This window comes from Pangasianodon hypophthalmus, chromosome 26 (assembly GCF_027358585.1).
Source record: "Pangasianodon hypophthalmus isolate fPanHyp1 chromosome 26, fPanHyp1.pri, whole genome shotgun sequence".
Lineage (NCBI taxonomy): Eukaryota > Metazoa > Chordata > Actinopteri > Siluriformes > Pangasiidae > Pangasianodon > Pangasianodon hypophthalmus.
In genome coordinates, this window is record NC_069735.1 from 12,254,532 (window position 1) to 12,280,582 (window position 26,051).

The following is a 26,051-nucleotide window of genomic DNA, read 5'->3' on the forward strand; positions in this document are numbered from 1 at the left end:
ACAAAATAGTGAAGCCACTTTTTTAAAAAAAATTACGAAATTATGACTAATTTTTAAATGTTTACAAAAAAGTTGGTCTGTGTTGTAACTGATATACTTTATCATAACATTGATATCTTCTCGTCATATCTTAAACACTAAATATAATAAAGAATAGAGACATAAAAGATGTACAAACTGAACTAAATACATCCTAAATCATCCCTAAATGAGGGTGGAACGGAGGAAGAGAAGGACAGAGGTATGAGAACAAGGGAGTATTTGGCTTTGATTGAGGTCACACCCAGCCTGAGTGTGCTGTACATTCATAGCCTGAAGCCTACGATTTCAACACTATGATGGAGCAGCTCAATACACCTGAAGTGTAGATGGATGACGAGTGTGCTGTAACGCGGGCGTGCACTTGAGGGCAAATCAAATATTAAATCAAGAATTACTGCATGTGTATGTTTACATTTCACAGTTTATGTATTATCCTTTCTGAAGAAAGACTAAGGCACTAATCTATGACATAATTTTAATAAATAAGCCACTTTTTCTTAATCGTTCATCATATCTTTACATGTCTTGTCTAATTTCAATTTACTCTTAAGTATAAATAGTGTAAACAGCACATGTTTAAATATATTATTTATGCATTTTAAACTACTGTATACACACACTGCCACTTTAATAGGAACACCAATACACTTGGTCATTCATACAATTATCCAGTCACCCAATCATGTTGTAGCAGCGCAATTCTTAAAGTAATGCAGGTCAAAAGCTTTTTGTTCACATCAAACATTAGGAAAAAAAAAAAAGTGATCGCAGTGGCTGGTGGCAGACAGTTTGTGTGACTATTTCAGAAACTGCTGATCTCCTGCAATTTTCATGCACCACAGTCTGTACAGTTTACACAGAATGGTGCAAAGAAAAAAAAAACAACCAGTGAGTGGAGGAAACACCTTGTTGATGAGAGAGGTCAGAGGAGAATGGCCAGACTAGTTTGAGCTAACAGGAAGGCTATGGAACTATCCACTATTTACAACCATGGTGAGCAGAAAAGCATGCCAGAACACGTCAAAATTTCAGGTGGATTGACTAAAACAGCAGAAGACCATATCAGGTTCCACTTCTGTCAGCCAAGAACAGGAATCTGAGGCTACAGTGGACACAGACTCATCAAAACTGCACAGTTGAAGTTTTAGACCAGTTGACATTTTTCTTCAATTGTCCAGTTTTGGTAAATCTGTGTTCACTATAGCCTCAGATTCCTGTTTTTGGCTGACAGGAGTAGAACCAGATGTGGTCTTATGCTGTTGTAGCTCATCTGCTCATCAAGGTTATTGTTGTGTGCGTTCTGAGATGCTTTTCTGCTCAGCATGGTTGAACAAATGTTACACACTGCTAGTTAAAGGATTCTGAATGTGCTCTATTAACTTTCTGTTAGACAAAAGTAGAATATTAAGAGTGTTAGAGGTATAAGTGAATTGAGAAGTTTGTGGCTTTTTTTTTTTTTGGAAAAGAATCCACATCAGATGGAAAATGCCTAGATCTTGACCACAATAATCAGCCACTTGTAGCCATACTGTATATTTTTCTTTCAACTATTATTATTATCATTATTATTATTATCATTATTATTATTATATAAACTCCCAGTTTATATAAACTATATATTATTATAATAGTATATAAACTCCCAGTCTTTTGACTCTTAGTGTATATTATGTACAAGACCCACATTCTACAGACATTACTGTAACATATGCTTACATGCAGTGCAAAATGTCAGCTACATTAACATAAATAAAATATAAATTACCATTCTAAGAGAAATGTGTGTAATCTTGCTCGTGTCTGAGTTACCTCTGACTTCTGATTGAGTTACTGTGCAAAAAAAAATATTCCTCCCTAAGCATGACATGCACATACCCTATTACCCCTATTATCTTTTTTAGTCTGTGTTCAACAGTTTTACTGTGTTGAAAAACCTTTACCTGAAAGTAATTTTAAAGTTTAGCATGTTCTTCTAAATGGACCAGTACTGTAAACGTCCATGCTGATTTACCACAGTTTATGTGCAGATTTGTCTTTGCTCTTTTGACTGTGAATAACCCAAATAGCTATTTGCTGGCCTTCCTGCATGTCTTTTCTCTTTCACTCTCTCTTTATTACTCTCTCTCTCACACTCTGTATCTCACTCCCCCTCCATTGCTGGGATAAAAGGAGTGCAGATTTATTGTTGTAGGTGTACACAAAGCTCACATTGTTTCACTGCCCCTGTTGTTTTGAGGCTTGGTCATATGAAATCCATTTTTCTCCAACCTGATTGATGATTTGCTGTCATATTGAAAGAGGTTAGTTAGTGAGGTTTTAATGAAAAAGAGAACAATGCTAACAAGCAGGTACGCATGGAACAGAGAGCTGAATGATAACTGGCATTTCATTAATCTAATCTTTGATTTTATTATTATCAAGCATATGTTGACAATCTCTTATTTAATTTATTGTGATACTTGTATTTCTGTAAATATAATTGGCATCAGTCAGCTAGAGAGCTACCTAGCTATGTGAGTCAGCTTACTTAGTCAGCCTTATTTACAAAGAGCAGTTGTGTTTTTATCAATCTGGAAATCTTGCCGGTGACAGACACTGAAAGGAGTACAAAATGCCTGCCATGGATTACTGTGCAAATATAAGGTCAGGTAAACATGTTCAGTAATGCAATAAGATTTTGAGGTAAATCAATACTGTGACTATATCGTAAAAACTGTAATGTAAGGTTAGGCAGCACAGTGCAATAGGTACCTAATATTTAATGGGTATGTATACCTGGTATTTTCTCAGAAGCACTTTTCAACTTGTAAACTGTACCCCAAGAAAGAAACTGAGTATTTATTGTACTGTAGCCCCAGGTACAGACATATAATATACCTATTAATTTTCACGAGTTGCTGTGTACTTGAATATCCATCACATAAGGTATGTTCTGGACACTACATGTTGTTGTTTGTTCGTTAGGGGTCGCCACAGTGGATCACTGGTCCACATATTTGATTTGGCACAGTTTGTAATGCCAGATACCCATCCTGACACAACCCACCCCAAATTTATCTGGGCTTGGACTGGCATTGGGAGTGCACTGTCTTGTGCAACCCCAGTGGCTGGGGTCGGTTCCCTGGCTGGGAACTGAACCCGGGCCGCTGCGGTGAGAGCGCCGAGGCCTAACCAGGACACTACATGTAATTACTATATAAACTAAATATGAATTGCTGATAATAAACCTTAGTGGTTAAGACAAGTCAAGCAGCATCAGAGGTTAACTATATACTTGATCTACCTCTACATGTTCATTTTCCATTGTCTTTCTTAAATTCTACCCACCTCTATTTATATTCAGATTTTTATGTTTATAAGTAAAGGCCTGTCTTCACAATCCACAATTTATGCAACTTAAAACAATCATTGTCTGTTTTGCATGTCTTTTCAGATTACTTTTAGATAAAAAATGATGAATCATGTTGTTCATACTAAATGAGGCAAGCAACCCTATGCTTCCAGTGGTAGTGCAGCAGTTAAGGTTTACTGCTAGTGAGCATAAGGTTGAGTTCAAATCCCTTGCAAAATCCTTTAATTGCTTAGCATATGCTTGTTTGGTGTTTTGCCGAACTTTGAAGTCGTTTCTGGACTGTCCTTAACAATATGCTACCAGCTGGGACTTCCTTTTTCCATTAGAAAACATTTCCTGCCAAGCTGTGTATTTTCTTTAGAGTATCATCTAGAGCTGTGTTCAGAGGAAAGTTGCCACCCTTAAACAAATTAACAAATACTCCATAACAGTCATTTCTTTAACTGCTCAGTTATCTGATTACCTGTAAAATTAATATTGAATACATGAAACAGCATCAGCCAGCACTGTTACAGAGGTGCATTGCATCCATTTGATTCCGAACATGTGACACCACATCCTGAAGGAAATCAGTGAAATCAATCATGCATGCCATACCTGACTATTTTAAGTAGTGCTGTTTAAAATAACACATATGTAAATAGAGTGCATTCGGTTATGCATACACAAAGCATCAACTGGGTTTTGAAGTCCATTCTAAACCTACTGAACTTTTTCATATCACTTTATCACTTGGTAAGTAAGGTGATTAGAGATTGTGGCACAGGAGAGCTTTTAACAATTTTTATAACATATAAAACACACACACACACACATATCTATATCTATATCTATCTATATCTATCTATCTATCTATCTATCTATCTATCTATATAAAATGTATATATAAAACATATAAAACACAAGAATTACTGACAGAAAGATTGCCATATTTATCTTACCCATTCTTGGAGTTATCACTTAAGATTTCTGTTGTCAGTATTGTAATCCCACCTTTGGCAGTTCAGTATCTCAAACCAAGGTATGATTTGGGCAAAGTAAAGGTGCAAGGTCATGTACAAATGCATGCTTTTATTTTCCAATTCACAGATGACTGTGTGGTGCCGAGTGCCATAGTTTAAACTTTCAGAACTGACAATGTGAACACTACAACAAGGGGAAAAGTTTGTGCAGCAAGTATTATTGTCACCTTTCAGCTCCAGGGTACCTGGTTTGATGCTGAGCTCATTGTACTGTGTGGAGTTTTGCATGCTCTCTCCATGTCAATCTGGGTTTCATCTGGGTTATCCAGTTTCCTCCTATCTCCCAAAACGTGTGTAGGTGGATACTTGACTCTAAAATGCCCCTAGGTGGAATATGTGTGTGTGCATGATGTCCTGCGATGAACTGCCATCCCATTCAGGGTGTATTTCTGCCTCACACCCAGTGTTCCTAGGATTGGCTCCAGATCTATCACAACCCTGACCAGGATAAAGCAGTTAATGAAGATGATTGAATAACTGGCAAAAGCCTAGAAAAAAAGAAAACTAAGAAGAAAACAAAAAGATGTGAAGAATTTATACTTATACAAGTGGTATAGTGTATTATCTATCTATCTATCTATCTATCTATCTATCTATCTTTTATATATAAAGCTTTATTATTTGAATGCCTTCTTGTGAAATCAAGCCACCCAACTAGACTTCTTTCTAGATATTTCAGCATCAAGGAGAAAGAAAAAAAAATCACCAAACCTGTAGTTACCGCCTGAGGTTCCTTTTGGTGCAACCGGAAGTTCGCACAGGTAAAAGGGTGCGGCTTTTGCAACTCCTGATTTGGGTGGAGTCGCGCGGACGGGGCGCGAGGCAAGGAGGGAGGGCAGGAAGGGAGACCTCGTCACAGCGATCCTTCCCACACCATAACACAAAAACGCCTCCGTTATAGATTTCACTGAGCAATCTGCAACAGCAGGTTTTTGGAGAACGAGGCATAAGAGCTCCAGAGGCGGAGAGGCGCGAGCGCACCACAACACACTGCTGAGATTTTCCCGCATTAACATGGCGCGGTACAGGACGGTTACCTTGTCTCTCCTCTTGTTATTGGAATGCGGATTCATTTCCGCCTTCAACCTGGACACGGAGAATGTGATCAGGAAAACCGGGGAGCCGAACAGCTTGTTCGGGTTCTCACTCGCCCTGCACCGACAACTCATTCCGTCTGATAAAAGAATGTAAGCGCATATTTTTAATAACTTGTTTGTAATATGGGAGGAAAGCAGGTGGTTGCTGCTCGAGTTGTCATTCTGCCTGAGTAACCTGGCAGGCTGCATGCACATGCACATGTCTGCAGTGGTTGTGAGGTATTTTAAGTTTTCAGGTGTGATTAAAAAAAAAAAAGTCATAAATTAGGTGACTTATTAGTTGTCATTTTAACTTCTGACAACTGAGTGATTGAGAGTGCTGGTGAAATAAGGAGTTGATATTATACTTTTAACATTACTGTTTTTATATTAAATATATCTTAGGTGGCTTTGTTTTTAGTGTTTTGATTTAGTTTAATGTTATTTTTAATGACTGGAACAGTGAACAGTCCTTCAATCAAATCAGTAGGCTAAGTGAGGAGGGTTTGTGAGGTAAATACACCATTTTGTACTCTGCAACATTAATTGATCATAGATGTAAGTGGTTATGTGTGTTAACTTTTACAATTCAATTGTTTTTAACACTTTTTCATATCCACATGTGGTCATTTAAATCACTGAATGTCGATTAGGCTAAATTACAGTGAAGACGCCATTTTACTTATTAGCATGCATACCTTAACATATAGTAGGCTAATTAGGCTATTTTACCTGTATTTTAAAACCAACCTAAACGTTTACTCACTTGCGAGGCGTTTTCCAAGCACACAGATTCAATAAAATGCTTAAACATAAATATCTTGTTAAAAAATGATATAAAACAGATAAATCCTTAGCGAGGAACCGCGACCGTTAGTCTGAGGTAAAGAGGCCACGCCCTAATCGAGTGCACGTGCACCTTCAAGCAGCTGTTTGACCGTCTCGTGCGCTCAAATAAGAGAAGCATTAGCAGCAGAAGCTAAAGAGATATTTTTTTTCCTCCCGTCAGAAATGACCGTGTAAACTGAGTCTTAACTGTCTTAATTATTATCTGTGGAGAAACAGTAGTTTTACTGGTTGAATAAGGTCGAATATTTGAGGTAGTTGTATGTGAGTCAGGTTATGATTCATTCCCTTCCGAAATTCTCCTCAGCTGCCAATGTTCCTGACCAGATGGACAACAGGATAAGAGAGAGGGAGAGACACCAACTGCTGAATTTCCTAGCGAGAAGGAGGTTGTGAGAGAGTGTGTAGCCTATTTGTGTGAGACACCGAGGGAAAGTGTGAAAGAGAGAGTGAGGGAAAGATGAGTGAAAGATTGTGGGAGCGACTGAATGTCCAATACCACACCCTTTACACCACATAGTGCACTATTTTGTAGTCATAGATGAAACCACATTCAAGAATATTTGGTACTCTTAAGAAATCACAAGTTTTAAGTTTTGCATCACAAACTAAACCACAGAAGCACTGAGAAAGAAGGTCCATAATAATACCCATGGCTCTTCATTTACGTTAGTGAGGGACACGTCGCTGGTGTTGCTTGTAGTTTGTCTCCTGTGCGTGAGTAGAGACCGCTTAAATGGAAACTAATCGAGTGGGAACCTGAAGAAACATACCACATGTGCCATACAACTTGCCCTCTATTAACATCAACTCTATGTAATTCAAGCTAGTAGGTTAGATTTTTGTTTACATTAAATATAGCGTAAGCAATAAAGTCACAACCTTACAAGACATTCTCTTAAGTGTCAGTGGGCGGTGGTGGCTCAGCGGTTTATTCTCTGGGTTACTGCTCAGAAGGTTGGGGGTTCAAGCTTCAGTACCATCAAGCTCCTACTGTTGGGCCCTTAAGTAAGGCCCTTAACCCTGTCTGCTCCAGGGGCTCAGTGGCTGACCCTATGCTCTGACCCCAGCTTCCTAACAAGCTGGTATATGTGAAGAAAAGAATTTTCACTGTGCTGTAATGTGTATGTGACAAATAAAAGCTTCTTCTTAATCTGACTAACTACACATTCCCTTTTTTCAATGTACGATTGAGATTAGGGAATTATCCAAGCCAGTCATTTGGATTTGTTACTGTACTGCATCCTACTTAATTTGAACAGAATTGAGAAAATCTCAGTTCAAGTTGTTGCCACTGCCGCTGAAATCACGGCTCCGTGTCACGCATGTATGGTCACCTGTTGCTTTGTCAGTTGCTAGTATAAAAATTAACAATTTATTAAGGAGACGTTCTGACCTTGTGTGTGTGTTTATTTGCATAAGTCTTGTCGCTTGTGTATTGTATAAACATTTCTTATCTCTATGGCTACAGTTTGAAATCAGTATGGTAGAGGGTCTGGAAAAGGCTCCAGTAGCACCAATGCACTCAGAAGTCTGAAAATTATAGTTGGAATATTTTTGACAGGTGTGTGTGTGTGTTTGTATGTGTGTGTTTGTATGTGTGTGTTTGTATGTGTGTGTGATTGTGAATGGCCCATCTTGACTCATATCCTCAATGACAGCGCATGGGCTTGCCTTGTTCAAACACAAGAAAATGCCTTTCCGTTCCAAATGTTTACCCTACAGGTATATGTGGGTGTGTGCGTGTAGGTGTGAGATTCACATACCTGCAGGCCAAGGCAGGGCAGTGTTAGGCGTGTGTGTTGGAAGAGGAGGGGGGTAGTGGGTGTGAGAGCTGGGTGTAGCATTCTTTATCCTGTCATGGCTAGTGAGAGAAGTTGTGTCTCAGTGCGTGTGTGTGAGTGAGCATGTTTTTGTGACTTTGATTCAGTGTAGAGACAGAATTGTAACAGGCAGAAACAGTTTTTGTACGCATGTGTGCAGTTGACACACACACATACACACACACCCCAACAGAGAGAGACAGAGCTTGGGCACACTGTCACCAAATACCTCTCTTTGATTTTCCTTCTTCAGAGCTACATAGACTACAAAGCAAAGAGAGAGCTGAACACTGATTGCTCCAGGCTTTGCGGCTATTCATAAGCTTATACAGCTTTCCAGATCTTGCATTTGTACTTGACTCTATAAATCAAGAGAGAGAAGTCGATCACTCTCAAGAAAGAGAAAATGAATGTTATTATGATACATCAGATACGTTTTCTCTGACTGAAGCAATGAATAAAAAACTGTGAAAAAAGGTTAAGCATGTATCGATCCGATGCTGAGTACTGGTATTGGTGCTAATATTGGATTTAAATGCCAGATCAGTAACAGATTGTCAATATGTGATGTCGACTGACAAAACACAAATCATGCAGGTAAATATCAGGACAAAATCAGTACTGACATATCTCTGTAATTAAAAAAAAAAAAATTAAATTTTTACATACATATATATATATATATATATATCAATTACATAAAACTGCAAGCAACTGTAGGTTCCTCAAACATAAACATCACATTGTTTTCTGTAATGAAACAAATGTTTCCCAAATGGTTTTCGCATCTCCCATAGTGACAACCAATTTATCTGCCAATATCAAATGAAAAAAGTTTTGTTATTTGACTTTTTCACATTTTTGATGTTGATATTTTGGAAATGGTGCCTCTTTAATCTTTCCCTACGTCAACAAACAAATACTAAAAACAATTATATTGTCATTAAACGTGTGGAAGAGTGAACATACAGTTGTACCGTATAACAAAATCCATTTTTGTGGTTATACGGTGTAATGGTCAGCACTCAGGCAGTGCTAGCTCAGATGTTAAGGTTCTGTGCTAACTGCCAAATGGTTGTGATTTCAAATCCCATGATGGCCAAAGATTTACACTTTTATAGGCCTTGGAGAAAGTCATAACTTTTCGGTTGTGTTTGGATTATACTCTGTTGCATTTGCAAGCCACTTTGGATAAAAGCATCTAATTAATCATTGAATATAAATAGATGCAGATGCTATATAACATAACCGGTGCAATCGAAAAACATTACTTACAGACAAATTACTGTAGATGCATTGGGTTCAGCAACAAAGGTTCTCTATTCAGGTTAACTGTGTAGTGCGGATATCCAACAGTGTACACATTTACATACTGTGGAATGGAATATAAAGTGGAAGAGCAGTTATATAACACAGGATCATAGAATTAAGACAATTAAGTATATACAGCAATTTGCTTTCTTTTTCATGCATGGCAAGAAGTGCAAAGTAACAGTAAAGTCTGTCCCTTTGCACAACTGTTGCCATGGGACGTGACGTTTGTTTAGGGTTTGTTAAAAGCTGTTACCTTCAGCTCTGAGCCTGAAGCAACATGAAAAGAAAGACCTGAAGGTGAAAAAATGCTGAAACTATCAGTCAGGATAAAAACTTGGCAAAGACAGCTAAAACCTGGCTGAGTACAGATCTTGGCCTCCATAGCTGATTGGTTTTGACTTGCCTGTACCCTGCTGGTCCTGGCAGGCAGTGTAAGTTAATTATTTTTGGCTGGTGCTTGTTTTAATGAGAAAAGAAATGTTTAGCATGATCAGTTGTTACACCACAGCAATAGCCATTGATGACAGGGGTTTGGTTTGAATGCACATGACAAAAATCCTACATGAATGTTACAAAAGAATGTTATAAAAGGAAAATATTTTTCTTCATATTATTACCTGGGATAAAAGTTGACAGATATATTGACTCCATTAAGAAAGGTGTGGCAGATTTACAGTCTAAAAGTAACTCCTAAGAAAATGATAACTGGATCTGGATGTGTGCGTACACATATGGTATATCCGCTGGTGTTTCCTTAGTGCATACTTAAAAAATAATAAACAGTAATCATAATATGCACTAGCTCTGGAGAACAATGCAGATATAACAAGAAATCCCCTTAATCATCTCCCAAACATCACCATATATAACCTGGCCCATATCCCGGCACGTAATGGGGCTAGTCTGTGTGGAAACAGGCTCCCCTTCCTTCCTCTGATTCTCACAGCTTCCTGTTCATGAGCTTCTTTGTAGGTTTAAGTTGAGCTTTGCTGCAATAAGGGTCAATAGCTAATTTAGAGCACTCAATTTAGTGAGACTTCATTACACTGCATGGCTGACATCATAGCAGCTACCTAGCAAATATTAGTGGTTCACTTAAACATAAAATGTCACAATTATGGCTATTAGTGGGTAATAGGAACATTGGATAAACAGATAAAAAGACAGCAAACTGTTCAGAAAAAGAAGTCATGTCAGATTGGGAAGAACGTTATAGCCTATTTTTCTTAAAGGAAAGCAGCAACATACGCTATGTTTGGATTGTTTAAGAAAGGAATCACTGACCCCGGTGTATGTTGTCTGACCAACTGACCACACTTTCCAGGCTGCACTGTTTAGCAATGATAGAATACTTTGATAATCCTTTAAATTTACATTATGTTCAGGCTTACGGTCGATGAATTAGTCCAAAGAGTATGACAGAATACAAAAAGCATTGTACTTTCTACCTGGAGCTGACAGTGACACAAGAAGTTTCACTTTAAGTTTCCATGACCAGAAACAAGTGCAAAACAGATGTAGGAAGATGGAGGGTTGGAGTGCTAGAACAGAGAAATGCTACACATACTTTTCAAGCGACAAAGCAGTCAAGCAACAAATGAATCAGTTTTACAAACTGAGCAATTTGCTTTAGTGCGATTGATCAGTAGCACGTCTAGGGCACATACCAATTACTGAAATTGGTTTAAGAAATAAATTATACAAATGTATATGAATACATCAGTCCACCAGTCCACATGTGAGTAAGTGCAGAAATGTTTTAAGGTAAGAAAAAAGTGAATGCATTTATACCTCAGTGGAGGTTTTGGTGAGCACACCTTAACTGTATTTATATGTTTATTTCATTTTTTCACTGAAATATTATAGACCAGAAGCAGCTTCCCTTAGATGAAATGGAAGAACATTGATGTCGGATCAGGTTTGACCTTTTGCACCTATAATTACATCAGTGTCAATGGACAACTGACCTCTGACATTGGCAGATATTCATTTATACCAAAAGTGTTCATCATTGTCATTCCTTGACAGATAGTATTTTCATTGTCACTTATTTTGCCTCTCGTGCAAGCCCTTTAGTGAAGTAATATTAGCATACTAGCAAGCCAGGGTTGCATGCGTGTGTGTCTCTAAGCGTAAAGTTTTGAAAAGGAATGAAGCACATCTAGAGCTGTGTCTGAGTCTTAAGCAGGACTTGTCAATGATGTACCATACTGTGTAGCTTCTAAAATGGATCAATTATTCATTTAGAAGATAGCTTTATTAAAACCAATTAAAAAGTGAGACAGAATCCAGTTCAAGAGCTGAGAGGTTGGGGTTTCATTGTAGCTTGTATAATGCTATAAACTCTTAAAAAGATTTCTCAAGGGCTTTTTGGACAGTTAAGGTTTTACACTTTCATAACACTGACCAGCTTCATTACAGTTAAATATTATGACATGTATTTGTACAGTTGTTGTTTTTTATCATAAAATAACTTAATGTTAACCGCTCAGTGTGTATTATTACTCTTACTAATAAATATGTGTAATACTCTTACTCTTAGCAATGTGCCAACACTAACAGAATTTTACTTATTAAAAATGACATCACACTTTTTATCCAGTTATAGTTACATTTAAAGTTGTGGAACATCTGTAAAGCAAGTTTGTTCCTGTTATTATTTACGTTATGAACAGTTTTCCTTCACTTGCATCTCTTTTTTTTTTTTTCTCTCTTGAAGTTAATACGACAAAAAGCACAGCTTTGTCATGTTACCGAGAAACTGCAAAGCCTTTCCCAAATCCTGTCAGGAACCTGAAGTGAGAAATCAATAATGTATTAGAACAAGTGCATTAATATAAACTAATATAAACTAACTTTGAAGAAAAAATACCCCACAGAAACAATGCAATGCAAATACACAACTGCTGCTATTTTGTCCATGGTAATATTAGGTAATACTGAAAAACACACTATATAGTAGGGGCGTAACGATACATAGTGATATAGTGCATCGCAATGCAAAAATGTGATGTGCATTGTGGAAATGTGTGATCAGCATTCTATTACTTATGCATGTAATGCTGCACTGTTTGAAAACCAAAAGTCTCAATCTGCACAACCCATAGTGTTAAAATCTATAGAGAGTACTCTGGTCAAGTAATCTCATTCTTTAGTGCAGAGCCTGCGAGATCTGTGCTTGTGAAGCCCGATTGCTCCAGATTGCAATGACCAACATGCATTATACTTTATATGGTTGCATGGTTACATGGCCACAATATAATTGTTAAAAAGAGCTCCTCAGTAGCTTTTAAACAACACCAGAGGGCATGGAAACTGGGCATTTTAGCCTACTTTGGAGCTCTATTTGTGCTATGGAGAATGATGTTTCAGTGGATCATTTTCCCCAGGTCAGACACCTTGTTTATTCAATCAAAACTTTTGGGAGAATTTATAAATTTATTTATTTGTTTAAAATATGGTGAACCTGTAGTACATTTTGTTAACGATATTAAATCTGTTAGTAGCAATTTTTGATTTATTTAGTTTTATTCGTACAAAACTGCACAATATTTTGCAATTTTTATGATTCAGAAAAAACAAGGAGTCATAATTTTTCTTCGATCAAATTTTGTTAATATTCTGAAAATCGAATAGAACATGGCATCGAAATGTGTCCGCAGTGTATCATTACACCTCTACTACTGTGTATAGTAGAATTAAATATTCGTACACGTCTAGTTGAGAACATCTACAAGTGAAAACTGTTCCTCACTGTTCCTGATGTACACAGTGTGTCATGTCTGATAAGTCTGCATGTTTGTTTGCTTGCTGTGGCAGTCTTTAGTTGTACAGACTTGTCTTGGCTCAAAACTGTTTATCTAATAGTGGAGGTCAGCCAGGCCTGGCTGCAAATGTCTCTATTGCATTACTGGTGAGCCACTTGGTCTCACTTTGGATACCATGAACCTTCACAACACTAATGAAGGCATGATTCATAGGTCATTACAAAGAAGAAGATATCCAGGACTCAAATGATAATGAACTTGAATATACTTATATATCCTCTTGCTCTGTCTCTCTGTGTCTTTCTCTTGCTCTGCATCTATTTGCTATTTATCTTCCTCCTGCACTCTGTGTTGATCACTAAGCCGTTGCTGTACAACCCAATAAGGCACCTCGTGATTCTTCAGTCACAATAAAAAAAAGCAAGAACATAGAACAGTAGAGGCTTATGTTCATTGAATTCCTCTGTAACTGTCTTTATAAGGGGTCAATTTGTTAATACTTGTGAAAAAAGTATCAAAACAACTGTTATCATGCCACAGTTGCTAGTCCTAAGATGTTACACCCCGTGATTATTGGTCGATTTTGTCATTTTCTTTCTTGATGAAATGACAAATTCCTGTCAGTTTATTTCATGCTTTGTGAGTCAGACCAGATTACACAGAAGTTGAATTGTTGTAATCCTTACAGATTAAGGTTTTACATAGTTTACAGATGAGACATATTTGCTCTTTGGCACACTGGAATGGTTTAGGAATTATGGTCTATGCTTATTGTCACTGATGGCCTCAGGCAACATGAATCAGTAGCCATTACACAGTGCTTCTTTCTTTCTTTCTTTCTTTCTTTCTTTAAACAGCATGTTTATAGTTACATTTAATGTTGTGGATCATCTGTGAAACAAGTTAATTTCACTTAATTTAACATTGCACATTATAACAGCTATAAACAGTCATTCCCTCATTGGCTTCTCTTTTTTTCTCTCTCTTTTGAGTTAATAAGACAAAAAAAAAAAGCTTGTCAATTTACCAAAAAAAATGGAAAGTGCAATGTTGTCTGCGCTGAAAACTTTCCTGTGGTGGAAAACACACTGATTGTTACAGCGCTGACACTGGAGGCTCCTTCCATAACTCTTAAATAAGCATCTCCTTACTGAAAGCTTCACCATATCAATGGCATTTCTTAATTAAATTATGAGTTTAACACTTTTTTTTCATGTTTACCTTGTAGCCAGAACTAGTGTCACAGCTGCTGTTATAGAAAATGAATCAACACCTACTGAACCAATCAAGAATGGTGTAATAGAAATTAACACATACACACAATCTGAAAAACCATGCTGATGTGTTTTCAATGAATAATAAGGCTGCATTAATTACAGTTTAAAGATGTTTTAATGGGAAATAAGGATAAACATTCAGATTTTTTTTCTTTTTAACAAAAATGTTTTTTTTTAAAAAAAAAAAAAGAAGATTACATCATATCTATTAGATTGGCAGTAGTGGTTGAGTTTCCACTCGGATCTTACTTGGCTGACAGCAGCAATTTTTTTTCTCAAATTCTTTGAACTATTTGATGTTTTTGTTGGCTGCCACGTCTACATGTAGTAGGTTTTCTATCAGACTGGAGCAAAAACTAAATCACTACATTTGTGCATGTGAGGTCAGTTACACTGCGTGTGAATTCGTACTATGCTTAGGTTTAGCAATAGTGGCAGAGTTCCAAATTAAATACCTCAAAATTTTTGTAAATAGTTTAATTTGTTGGTGGAAAATAGAGATTATATGATGGTAGAGATTATATTGGATTATATAAATGATTATATATAGATTAATTGACGATGTTGGACTTTGTGTTCTTTGTGACTGACTACATTCCCTGTACAGTAATAGGACTACAGGAACTTCAGCAACTGGTTAATTATTACCAATACTGGCCATTCTTGAATAGTGGTATTACTTGTACTTGCATTTACTTGTCCTTAGAACCAATCTCAGAGCAGTATAACTGCACAACTGCAAATCTCACTTGCACACCATTGCTCTCTTTATTTCTTTTAGGTAACCTGAGCTCACCAAGACTTTATAGGACTTGTTGATTTAGTTGTATTTCCTGTGAGTTACACTGCCATTAAAAGATGACCACCTGCCCCAAGCCTTAACCCTAACCACAAATCTTCATGGAAATATGAATGTTGGGAATTCCTGAGAAATTGTGGCTGTGAGATTTTCATGCCGAGGGATGGAGGGAGTAATGGATATGCATAACCTTTTACCCAGAATTCATTAGCGGGGTCATGTAAAGCCCTCTGGGAGAAATGTGAGAGGGAGGAAATCATACGCTCAGCTATTTGATCAGATATCGCTTTTGAGGTTGGTTAGGGAAGATGCCTACTTGAGAAATTGAAACTGAAGCCAGATCTGTGGTTTGGCAGAGGAAGAAATAGATAAGAGAACATCACCTGGATGATAATGAATTTCTCAATGAACTTTCCCCAATATTACAAAATATGTGACCATCATGATACATTAGAGGAGTATTATGGGGTATTGTCAGATGGCAGCACAATGTAACAAGTAACTGAATGGACATATAGTATATTTTTGTACCAGTTGTCACTAATTAATACTTATATATGGGGAACATTTAGATTTTTACATAATGTCTTAATCTATATAGGAGTAATGTTAATGTATCAAATAACATTCATCATATGTTTTGTAGACATATGGTGAATGTTATTTCACTGTTTTATATCCCTTAAAAACAGTTTAAATTTAGCTGACTGATCTGAGTGGCTGTACACTTCTTATCAACTTCTGATTAAACCCTAAATAGTGTAATTGACCTGCTTGTATCATATATGACATTCATTAATATCAGCTCTGCAACTTCTTGGCATTAATGCTAAAAATTAGATTGAAAATTCATAAGAGTGCCTCACTGGAATTCAGAACGTGCAAATTGGACAGAGGCAAATGCCAAGTATGTATTTAGCAACACAAAGAGATGCTTGTCTCATTGGAAAATCTGACCCATTTCTCTGTATGCTCTGTAAAAGAGCATGGCTTCATGAGCGCCTGTTCGCGTATCAGGGCTTTCCCCTCATGTAAAATAAAGCACCTTGGGGTGAAATTAGAGAAATTAGCACTATGTCTAGTTTTTAGTAGCAAGGTCCCAACTTGCACACCTCAGAATATTACTTTGTTACATTAGAAAAAGGTTATAAATAGTGTCTTATTGACTATACAAGGATTCCCAAACTAGGTGTCATGACCCGATGTGAGGTTGTAAGGCAGCCTGAGATTTTCTTTAGCAAGCAAGAAAACCGTGGAAATTACATATTCGTAGCTTGAATGATTATGAATGAGTGCACATACACTGAATTAAAGGTCAATGATGACACATTTAATAAGTTTGTAGATTTACAAAGAATTTTAATTATGGCACACTGAATTTGGAATAAATTTGATTTGTTGTGTTCTGTAGCAAACGTGTCCAAATTTGTTACAGAAACGACATCTTGGTCTCCCTTTGTTTTGTTTTTTTTTAATTTTTTTTAGCTTTTTATTTTTTTCTAGTTGTTAACTGTTGTGTTATTTGATAGCCTAGTAATGTCTTTTCCTGAACTGTATCTGTTTCACGGACGTCTGAAACTAGAAAACCTCAGAACAGACCTGTTTGATTGTCAAGCACTTTGATGTTGCCCTGAGGCCTTTCCTGCTGCATTGTGGGTACCGTAGTCTCCACCGCAGTCAGTGCGGCTTTTTGTTTGTGGCCACAAAGAGAACTTGTGTAGCCAACTCTGAAGTGTCTGGATGAATGTTATCAACGCAGCAGCCGATCCGAAAAAGAAGAAAAGGGCCTTTCAGTCAGACAAATGTGCTGAAAGCAGAGATATGGACTCTGCCCTGTGTGTGTCAGTTGTCCTCCCAGTGCTGCTGCTCTTCTTTTCAGACGAGAGCAGAAAGGACAGCTCTGTCGTTTCTTCATGGAAAAGTGTGAGAGAGTGCAGTGAGTGATGTGTGGCAGACTGGAGCTGCGGTTTTAAACACAGATTGAGGGCTTACAGTGGAATATACAAACACATTTGTCTTGGTTCATGTTCTAAAGCACACATTACCCTTAAAAAGTGTCACCTCTGAAATTGCGAAAGATGATGTTACTGCATGTAGAAACAAAGCAGACCATAGTCCATGGACAACTCAATAAATATATCAATTAAAACTCAACATTAAGTTAAAAGAGAATACAAATACTCCATTAATACCAAGCTCTTGGTGCTAAAATGTACATAGAAATACTAACACTTTGGTTTTAAGATGCACTGTGTTTATACCAGTAGTGATTTTGAAATCATTTGTCATCATTCCTTAAAAGTCTTGCTACATGGAACAGCAAACACAACCTGAATGCTGTGTTGTGTCTGTTGGAGACACATTTATTCTTGTATAGTGTTGAAAACCCTTGAAGTTCATGCACAGTTTACTTGGTGCTTTTATAATACCAAAGATATTACGTGTCTTCAAATGTTTACAGTCTATAAGCATTGTTACTGGCTTAAGTTGAAGTTTGCAGTTTACTGTCAGTGTTGGTTTATAGTTTATTGTCAGTGAATATGCTTAAAAGTCTGTGTGTCAGCGCTGTAGTGACAGGAAAGCTTAAACACAATCAGTCCTTCTGTTGAACAGTAAATAAAATATTGATACCATGTAGCTAGAATCTTTATTCTGCACAAATATTAAACACAGCTTAGCTTTTCAGTAGATGTCTTGTTTATTCCATAGGTTGCCTGTGCGTTGTTGGATTATACCATAAGTATTTGCAGCAATGCTAAGAAAACAGCTAATGAGAGGCTCCTGAGTGACACAACAATAAAGTGTTCGCTCTATTCTCAGGAGGTCCAATATCAGTGATGGCACAGCGATCTGTGATCAGGCACCAGGTGAGCAGCAATTGGCTGTGCTCACCGAGTGGGAAGGATGGCATACTCTCTCCCCTGTCAATCACAGTGACTAGCCAATCATTGGCGTCTTTGTGCTCGTGCATGCAGAAGAGGGTAGACAGCAATTTTCAATATTTTATTTACTAAGTACGATGTCATACATTTTATTCATTTATAGTTTTGTTTAATGTTTTGAAACAAATTTCTCACTTTTAAAGTTAATAAGACAAAAAAAACTTGTCATGTTACCCAGAAATTGCAAAGCCCTCCATCCCTCCACAAGACTTTCCTTTGGTGGCAAACATAACTTTGCAGCTTTACCTCTGACTATTACAAAGCGCTGACACTGGAGACTCCTTCACTATATCGATGATTATACATGGTTTTTTTTTTTAAATAATTTTTTGTGTAGCATACTCCACTGTGTGCATTAATAAAAAAAAAAATCTACTACTGTGAGCTGTGCTGTTACAGAAAATCAATCAACACCTTCTGAACAATCACAATCAAGAATTCAACAGCTCTGTGGTATAATGAATATTAGTGACTACTGGGCAGTCTGACTGAAAATACTAAGTGAATTGAAGATGAAAAATTTTATAAAGAGTGTTGTATATAGACGCAGACAATGACTTTCAAGTTTCACTAGTTAGGAGCCAGGTGGAATCTTGGATTAAATTTTTATTATTTATATATTTTTGACACAGGCTGCTCGTTGGTGCTCCCAGGGCGAAGAAACTGTCTAATCAGAAGTCACAGATAACAGGAGGTTTATACAACTGTGATATCAACTCCGCCAGCTCTGCCTGCCAACGGGTTAATTTCGACAATGATGGTACACTACAAAAAAATGATATCTTAGCAAGTGATCAATATCTTGAATATGGACAAATTTATTTGGTAATTCTTATTATGAGATTATTGTATTGGCAGATAATTTTGCTTTTTTTCTCAAAATAAATGCTTAAAATTTGAAGAATGACCTGCTAATAGAAGAAGACTATTTCAAGCTTAAAATGAGTAAAAAAAAAAACTTTCCAGAAATAAGTGTAATTAATCATAACCCTTTTTTTGTAATAATTGTCTAATTGGAAATACTAAATGAATTTGGCTATATTCAACATATTTTCACTTGTTAAATCATACTATCTCTTCCCTACTATGTACATGACCTGTCAACTGTTTTTTTTTTAACTTAAAAGAAATGCAAGTTAAATCCTCCAGAATTTGAAAAAGCCAATCTGGATCACTCGAATCAGCACTTGTAACACACAACATGTATAGTTGAAACTAAACCATTGTCTAATATCAACTGTAAGATAAATTTAGGCTTATAATAACTTATGGACAACTTTATAATAACAGCTTCACACAAGTATAAGTACACTTGCCTTTAATAAAGTTGTTATTTAAAGTCCCATTACAAGTCCTTAAATACAAAGATTTTTGGATTTGATAGAACACTTGTTTTTTCCTTATTTCAAAAGTTTGCATACTGTATATATTTATATAAACTGTGTACAGTTCTGTGATTTAATGTCTGTTGTGTGTGTGTGTATGTGTTTGTAGAGAACCTGGCCCAGGAGAGCAAAGATAACCAGTGGATGGGTGTCACAGTGCAGAGTCAAGGACCCGGGGGCAAGATTGTGGTCAGTGTTTGCTGGCTTGTGTGTGTGTGTGTGTGTGTGTGTGTGTGTGTGTGTGAGATGCATCTACTAGGTCTGTCGCTCTAGTTAGTAAGTGCTCCGCTGGTTTCTACCTGTTCCAGACGTGTGCACATCGCTACCAGAAGAGACAGTTTACCAATACGGCGCAGGAGGCCCGCGACATCACGGGCCGCTGCTACGTGCTCAGTCAGGAGCTGAAAATCGACGAGAGCACTGGTGACGAGGGAGGAGACTGGAGCTTCTGCGAGGGCCGAATCAGGGGTCACGAGCGGTTCGGCTCCTGCCAGCAAGGCCTCTCAGTTACCTTCACCAAGGACTACCATTACATAGTATTTGGAGCACCCGGAGCCTTCAACTGGAAAGGTGGGGAGAGGAGAGGAGAGAAGAGGAGGAGTAGAGATCAGAAACAAGGAGGGATGGGAGAGGGGAGGGGGAAGACTAGGAGTAGAGATCAGAAACAAGGAGGGATGGGAGAGGGGAGGAGGGAAGAGGAGCAAAATGGATAGGAGTGGTTAGGAGGAGTTTAGATTAGGAGGAGGGGAAAGAAGAGGGGGAGTATAGATTAGGAGGAGAAGTGATGTGGAGGGGAGGTTGCATCAGTCTCATTTCACTGTAGATTATCACATGAACTTGCCATTAAACACTTTTTGTTCAACATCTTATTTTGTTTCTTTTGCCCTTCATTTCCTTCACTTTGCCCTCTAACTATCCCACATGTTCACTATCCTCCGCTCTCATCCATTCATCCATTGACTCCAATGATCCTTTACCTTGGGCGTGGTCTAAGGCGTTGTACGCTTGGAGCAGAAGAACAACACGCTGCTGGAGATGGGTTTCTATGATGATGGACCATTTGAGGTCAAATACAGCACGCCTGAAGGACTCGACGAAGTGGCCGTCCCTGCTAACAGCTATTTAGGTGCGTCTGGCGTTCATCACATCACATCATATTCATTACAAAAAAACATTCCCTTGAATCCTCATTTCATCTGTAAAAGAAACACGTTATTTTTTTTTTGTTTTCATTGATAGACCTGAGTTAATCCTTAAATACTCTGTTGAATTTCTTTCTGCGTCAGTTGTCTGTACGTGTGTGTGGGTTTTAGGTGTTCTGTTTATGACTAGCGTGTCCAGCAGTGACCCGGATCAGTTTGTATATAGCTCTCATCCTCCTCGAGCCGACGCTACAATGGAGGGCCACTTGACCACCAATAGCTACTTAGGTTTGTGGGACGTCCGGGATGATCATCATTCATTCCAGCCATATCCCACAAAAACCTTATACTATACCTGTATATTTCATGTCGATCAAGGAATTTCATCATTTAAATTTCTTCCATTGGCGACATTTTGTCTGAGTTATAGCATGTAGTGTTGTGACAAAGTGGTGTAACTAGTGGATGCCTGGAAAAGTGCATGTCATGATCTCACTAGGGGTGTTACGGTTTGAAATTTTCACAGTATTTAAAAACTTTCAAAATTAAAATGAAAGTTCTTTACTATTTCTTCATACAGAAGTGCCATTGCACATACAGTGTTGAAGTAAGTGTCCTATCATTCACAACGACTGACAACCGTAACAACCCTAGACCTCATATATGTCCAAAAATCACTCTCATTCACAACAGTGGCATGTTCATATAAGTCCAGTATGTGTGAATGAGCCATCAGATATCACTAGATATGTGCTACGTTTGATTTATGAATGTTTAAAACCAAAAATGCTAATGTTGATGCTCATGAATTAAGGGCACCAACTAGTAGGACTGTCACATTCCCTGAAAATTGCATTTTAATTACTTAAAAGATTTAAGGGACAGAGTGAACTTTTATTACTTGTACCACATAAACCACGGAGGTGAAAATCATATTAATTTCTCAAGTAAAGAAAAATGAATGGAACGAATGAATGAAACATAGTTTAAATTTACATTTCTTGCACTAGCCAAGATCCACATAGAAATTGGCTACATAGAAATCAGTATTAGCACATACTGAATTTTCTCCAGTGTTATATTTAATTTCAAAAGTGATGCATAATTTTAAAAAGGTTTTTGACTATAAAATATGCCATAAATGGCATCCATTTATTCCAACCTATTTTCCTACAAGTGATTCAAGAGATATCTAGCCAAAAAGTACAACAAATACAGTACCTGTTTCCATCGACTTATGCTGGGCGAATACAAGGACATTGGATCTAAAATTTGCCGCTGTGCTTTTTTTCCCTTTTAAGTGGAGAGATTTGAATAGTATTTAAAGAGTAAAATACAGATTACAGCCCTAAAAGCTACCAGTTTTGATTACTGAAATTAGGTCACTACTGAAAATGTTGAAAAAATTATTTTTAGTGCAAGTTCATTTTATTAGGTAATAATTAGGGCTCTCTTTCACAGCACAGTCACTGTGGCACATAGAAAATACATGCTACCTGGTGACTTTTGTTAATGTTTAGCATTTTTGGTTAAACATTCTGACACTGGCTGATGAACCACTTCACCTAATCTCTGATTGGCCATGTCTCTCCTCAGGATTCTCTCTAGACTCTGGTAAGATGCTGACTAAGAAAGGTCAGCTGACCGTGGTCGCCGGAGCACCGAGAGCCAATCACAGTGGAGCCGTGGTTCTGTTGAAGAAGGAGTCAGATACAGCTACGAATATGGTCACTGAGTATATCATCGAAGGAGAGGGCCTAGCCTCGTCTTTTGGCTACGAACTTGCAGTGGTCGATTTAAACGGAGATGGGTAAGACCAGTAATGCAGCAATTTTAAACAAATCCTGTGACATCTGTGTATACTTAACTGCTGTTTCCTGTCACTCTTTTACAGATGGCAAGATCTTGTAGTTGGAGCTCCTCAGTTCTTTATAAAGAATGGTGACATCGGTGGCGCTGTTTACGTCTACATCAATCAGAATGGAGATTGGGACAAGGCCATCAAAACTAGAATAGATGGAGCCAAAAATTCCATGTTTGGGCTAGCTATTGAAAACCTTGGTGACCTTAACCTGGATGGATTTAATGGTTTGTGACTTTGAGATTTTGTTGGCAATAATAGTTTTTCACTGTACAAATGATTTTTTTTTAACTTTTGACAACAGAAACCCTGACCTGCTTTTCCTTTGTCCATCAGTGCAGTTGGTTGGTTTTTAGTAGCTAATTAAGATTGGTTCCAATAGTTTGTTGCTGTTTGGTTAGTGATATCACATCAAACAGTGTGCAAACATCGAGATGCAAGCCTAAATAAAAAAAACACATTGCAAAGAAAGACGTATTGGTACCAGGAACCAGTACTTTAATTTTCTGATCAATGTTATGACTTCAATGAGGTTTTTCATGCCTTTATAACATCCTTATAAAGTTACCGTTTATTCCTTTCATCATAGAGATGATCATTATGGTGGTGATGAACATGTTAGTGATACATGATAATGGTCCTAATTATGGTGAGCATACTAATAAAGAAGAAATGTTAAATGTGCACATGGTCTGTTTGTGTTGTGTAGATGTGGCTGTTGGGGCTCCATATGATGATGAAGGAGCAGGAAGTGTCTACATCTATCACGGCTCAAGCGACGGCCTCAAAAAAGAACCTGCTCAGGTTTAATACCACCCCATCACTCCAACATTTATCTGATAGCATGTCAGACTAGAAGCGAACAGTGAAAACTAGTCTGCTTCAACTGACTGTTCACAAATTATTGACATTATTTGACTTTAGAGTATTTTAAATACTGTAAATGATAACAGAGCATTAATACAGCCAAGTAAATGATTGCCTCTATCATTCCTTGCTTGTATATTTATCTTTTCACTCACTTATTCTCATTCCATTGCTCATTTTTTGTCTCTACCAGGTGCTGAAAGGAAGAAACCTGAACATTAAGATGTTTGGTTACTCCTTAGCTGGTAACATGGATTTAGACAACAACCAATACCCAGACATGGCCGTTGGATCTCTCTCTGACACTGTGGTCGTGTACAGGTGAAAACCTGGGCTGTTTAATCACTTTAAAAAGTTAAATTTTCATTACTTGGAATATTTCATTAAATATTGGATTACATTTAAATAATAATTTTAGCAGTACGGCTTCGAGTTGTATTATTTAAGCATTCATAACACAGAACAGATTCTTATTCACTCTATATGCTCATTACACAGGGTATAACATAATGGCATTGTAGAACCTAAAGTTTGCACTATGTGCTGTGTATAACTCCATTTGAGATTGTGATTCAATCTTAGGCCATACATTAGATTGTTGCTTTACATTTATTTGCAAAAGTGTGAAGAGTTTTATTGTCATTCTAGCTATAGACAAGTAGGATGAGCACGTAGGAAGCGCATTCTCAGTGTAAAATATTATAGAAAATTAACAGCAGTGTGGTACAGGATAATTACCAGACAACAGGTTTTGCAGTTAGTAGTTTTGCAGTTAGAAGTTAAGGTTCAAGACAATAAATACAAAATACAAAAAAATACAAAAAAAAAAAAAAATATATATATATATATATATATATATATTAGTGTGTGTGTGTGTGTGTGTATGTAAATTTTAAAAAGTGATCTAAAAGTGTGTTATTAATGACATTTACACCAGACAGTTTAGGAAACAGTGTAAACACATCAAATATATGACTACTGTAACAAATTCAAAATTCGTTCTGACAGGACTAGTGAGAACACGGTGAATCTTTACAACTTCAGAATTATCTTTGGCTGGTTTGATCGGGTATAGATTTGCAGTAATATATAGTAATAGATCATTTATATATATATTCCTTTCTTTAAGTGCTTCTGTTAACAAATTACAGAGTTAGCTCCAGCAAGTGCGTTACCCATTGACACAGTGACAACCGCGATATGCTCACTAGGATCAAACTTCTACAGCCTTTACTTCTCGTTTTGTCTGAATTCTGACTGCTGAGCTTCCACTGCTCCTTCTGATCATTTATTCCTGATATCTCACAGAACAAGGCCAGTGGTCAACATAGAAAAGACGGTCACCACCACTCCGAAAGAGATAGACCTCACTAAGAAGAACTGCGGTGACAGCATTTGGTAAGAGAGACTTATCAAACATCAGTCTGTAATGTTTTTCCATGCTTGTGTGCTGATGTGTTTTTCAAAGAAATGGATATGTTTCCAGTCTTCAGGTGGATATCTGTTTCAAATTCACCTCCAACTCCAAAAACTACAGCCCTTCCCTCAGTGAGTACATACGTTTTCTTCCTGCCGTGCTGACAGCCTTACAATTTAGAACTAAAATACTACAAATGTGTTAAATGTTTATTTTTAACTGATCGATCTTTCCTCACTTCCACTCAGAAATCAAATACACCATCCAGGTGGAGACGAAGAGGAAGAAGCTGGGACTTCCCTCTCGTGCCGTTTTCACCCCACTCGCCTCCACAGACACTGACTATGAGAGCACAGGAGTCATGGAGCTTAAAAAGCCGAATGAGCAAAACTGCTTAAGAAAAACCCTCAAACTTCAGGTACAACAAGCACAAAAACAAGGTGTTAGATGAGCATGTGGGTGGGCAGAATTATTTTCCATACTTTGGTGATCATCTGCAGAGGCCGATAGGTGTAAAATTTGAACCTCATAAACTTGTGTTAGAATGTGGCGTCTTAGCCTGTGTTCAGAACAGGAAAGCACAAAATTATTTAAATGTGTACAATAATATTTTTAATAATAATATTTATTAGAGAAATAGTTAACATTATATGTATAAAAACTACTTGTTTTGAGGTTTGGATTAAAATTATTCAATACAAGTTACCGGTCAAATAGGCTAATCACTATAAGAAGTCAATAATAAATATAATAACTTGGATAATGGTGAATTACTGTATTTTCTTTGATTAATTATTTTCTGTAAGAAATTAAAAAAAAAAAATCACAGACAAGTGATAAATGACACAGTGTGAGCAGTACAGAGATCCTGTGATTTTGAAAATCATCTAGAGTCATGTCATCATGCAGTGTTTCTTAATTCAAGTTCTGGGGTTCTTTAACAATGTACATTTAATGAATCTCTACTGTAAGGCACCTGATTAGGCTGCAGTTAAGAGGGTTAAATGCCCTGTTATAAAGTAAAAAAGTAACCATTTTTCCAGTTAGAAAACTGAGCAGCTCTTCTGACTGTTGCCACGTCTGTTTAAATTTTATGACTAGGCTGAATTTCTCTTGCTT

At 37.3% G+C, this 26,051-nt stretch overlaps 1 protein-coding gene across 2 annotated transcripts in view; it reads left to right on the top strand.

Annotated features, from left to right (window-relative positions):
• The first annotated feature begins 5,274 nt into the window (after positions 1-5,274).
• The window catches only part of itga6b (integrin, alpha 6b), a 29,014-nt gene continuing 8,237 nt past the window's right edge, over positions 5,275-26,051 (top strand). For both annotated transcript variants that reach the window (XM_026931980.3, XM_026931981.3), the window contains exons 1-12: positions 5,275-5,603; positions 18,893-19,020; positions 19,755-19,834; positions 19,954-20,215; positions 20,640-20,771; positions 22,384-22,597; positions 22,682-22,875; positions 23,358-23,452; positions 23,709-23,836; positions 24,824-24,913; positions 25,002-25,063; positions 25,181-25,350. In XM_026931980.3, the coding sequence (XP_026787781.2) occupies positions 5,431-5,603; positions 18,893-19,020; positions 19,755-19,834; positions 19,954-20,215; positions 20,640-20,771; positions 22,384-22,597; positions 22,682-22,875; positions 23,358-23,452; positions 23,709-23,836; positions 24,824-24,913; positions 25,002-25,063; positions 25,181-25,350 (1,728 nt within the window). In that variant the 5' untranslated portion in view covers positions 5,275-5,430. The remainder of the gene's footprint in view (positions 5,604-18,892; positions 19,021-19,754; positions 19,835-19,953; positions 20,216-20,639; positions 20,772-22,383; positions 22,598-22,681; positions 22,876-23,357; positions 23,453-23,708; positions 23,837-24,823; positions 24,914-25,001; positions 25,064-25,180; positions 25,351-26,051) is intronic.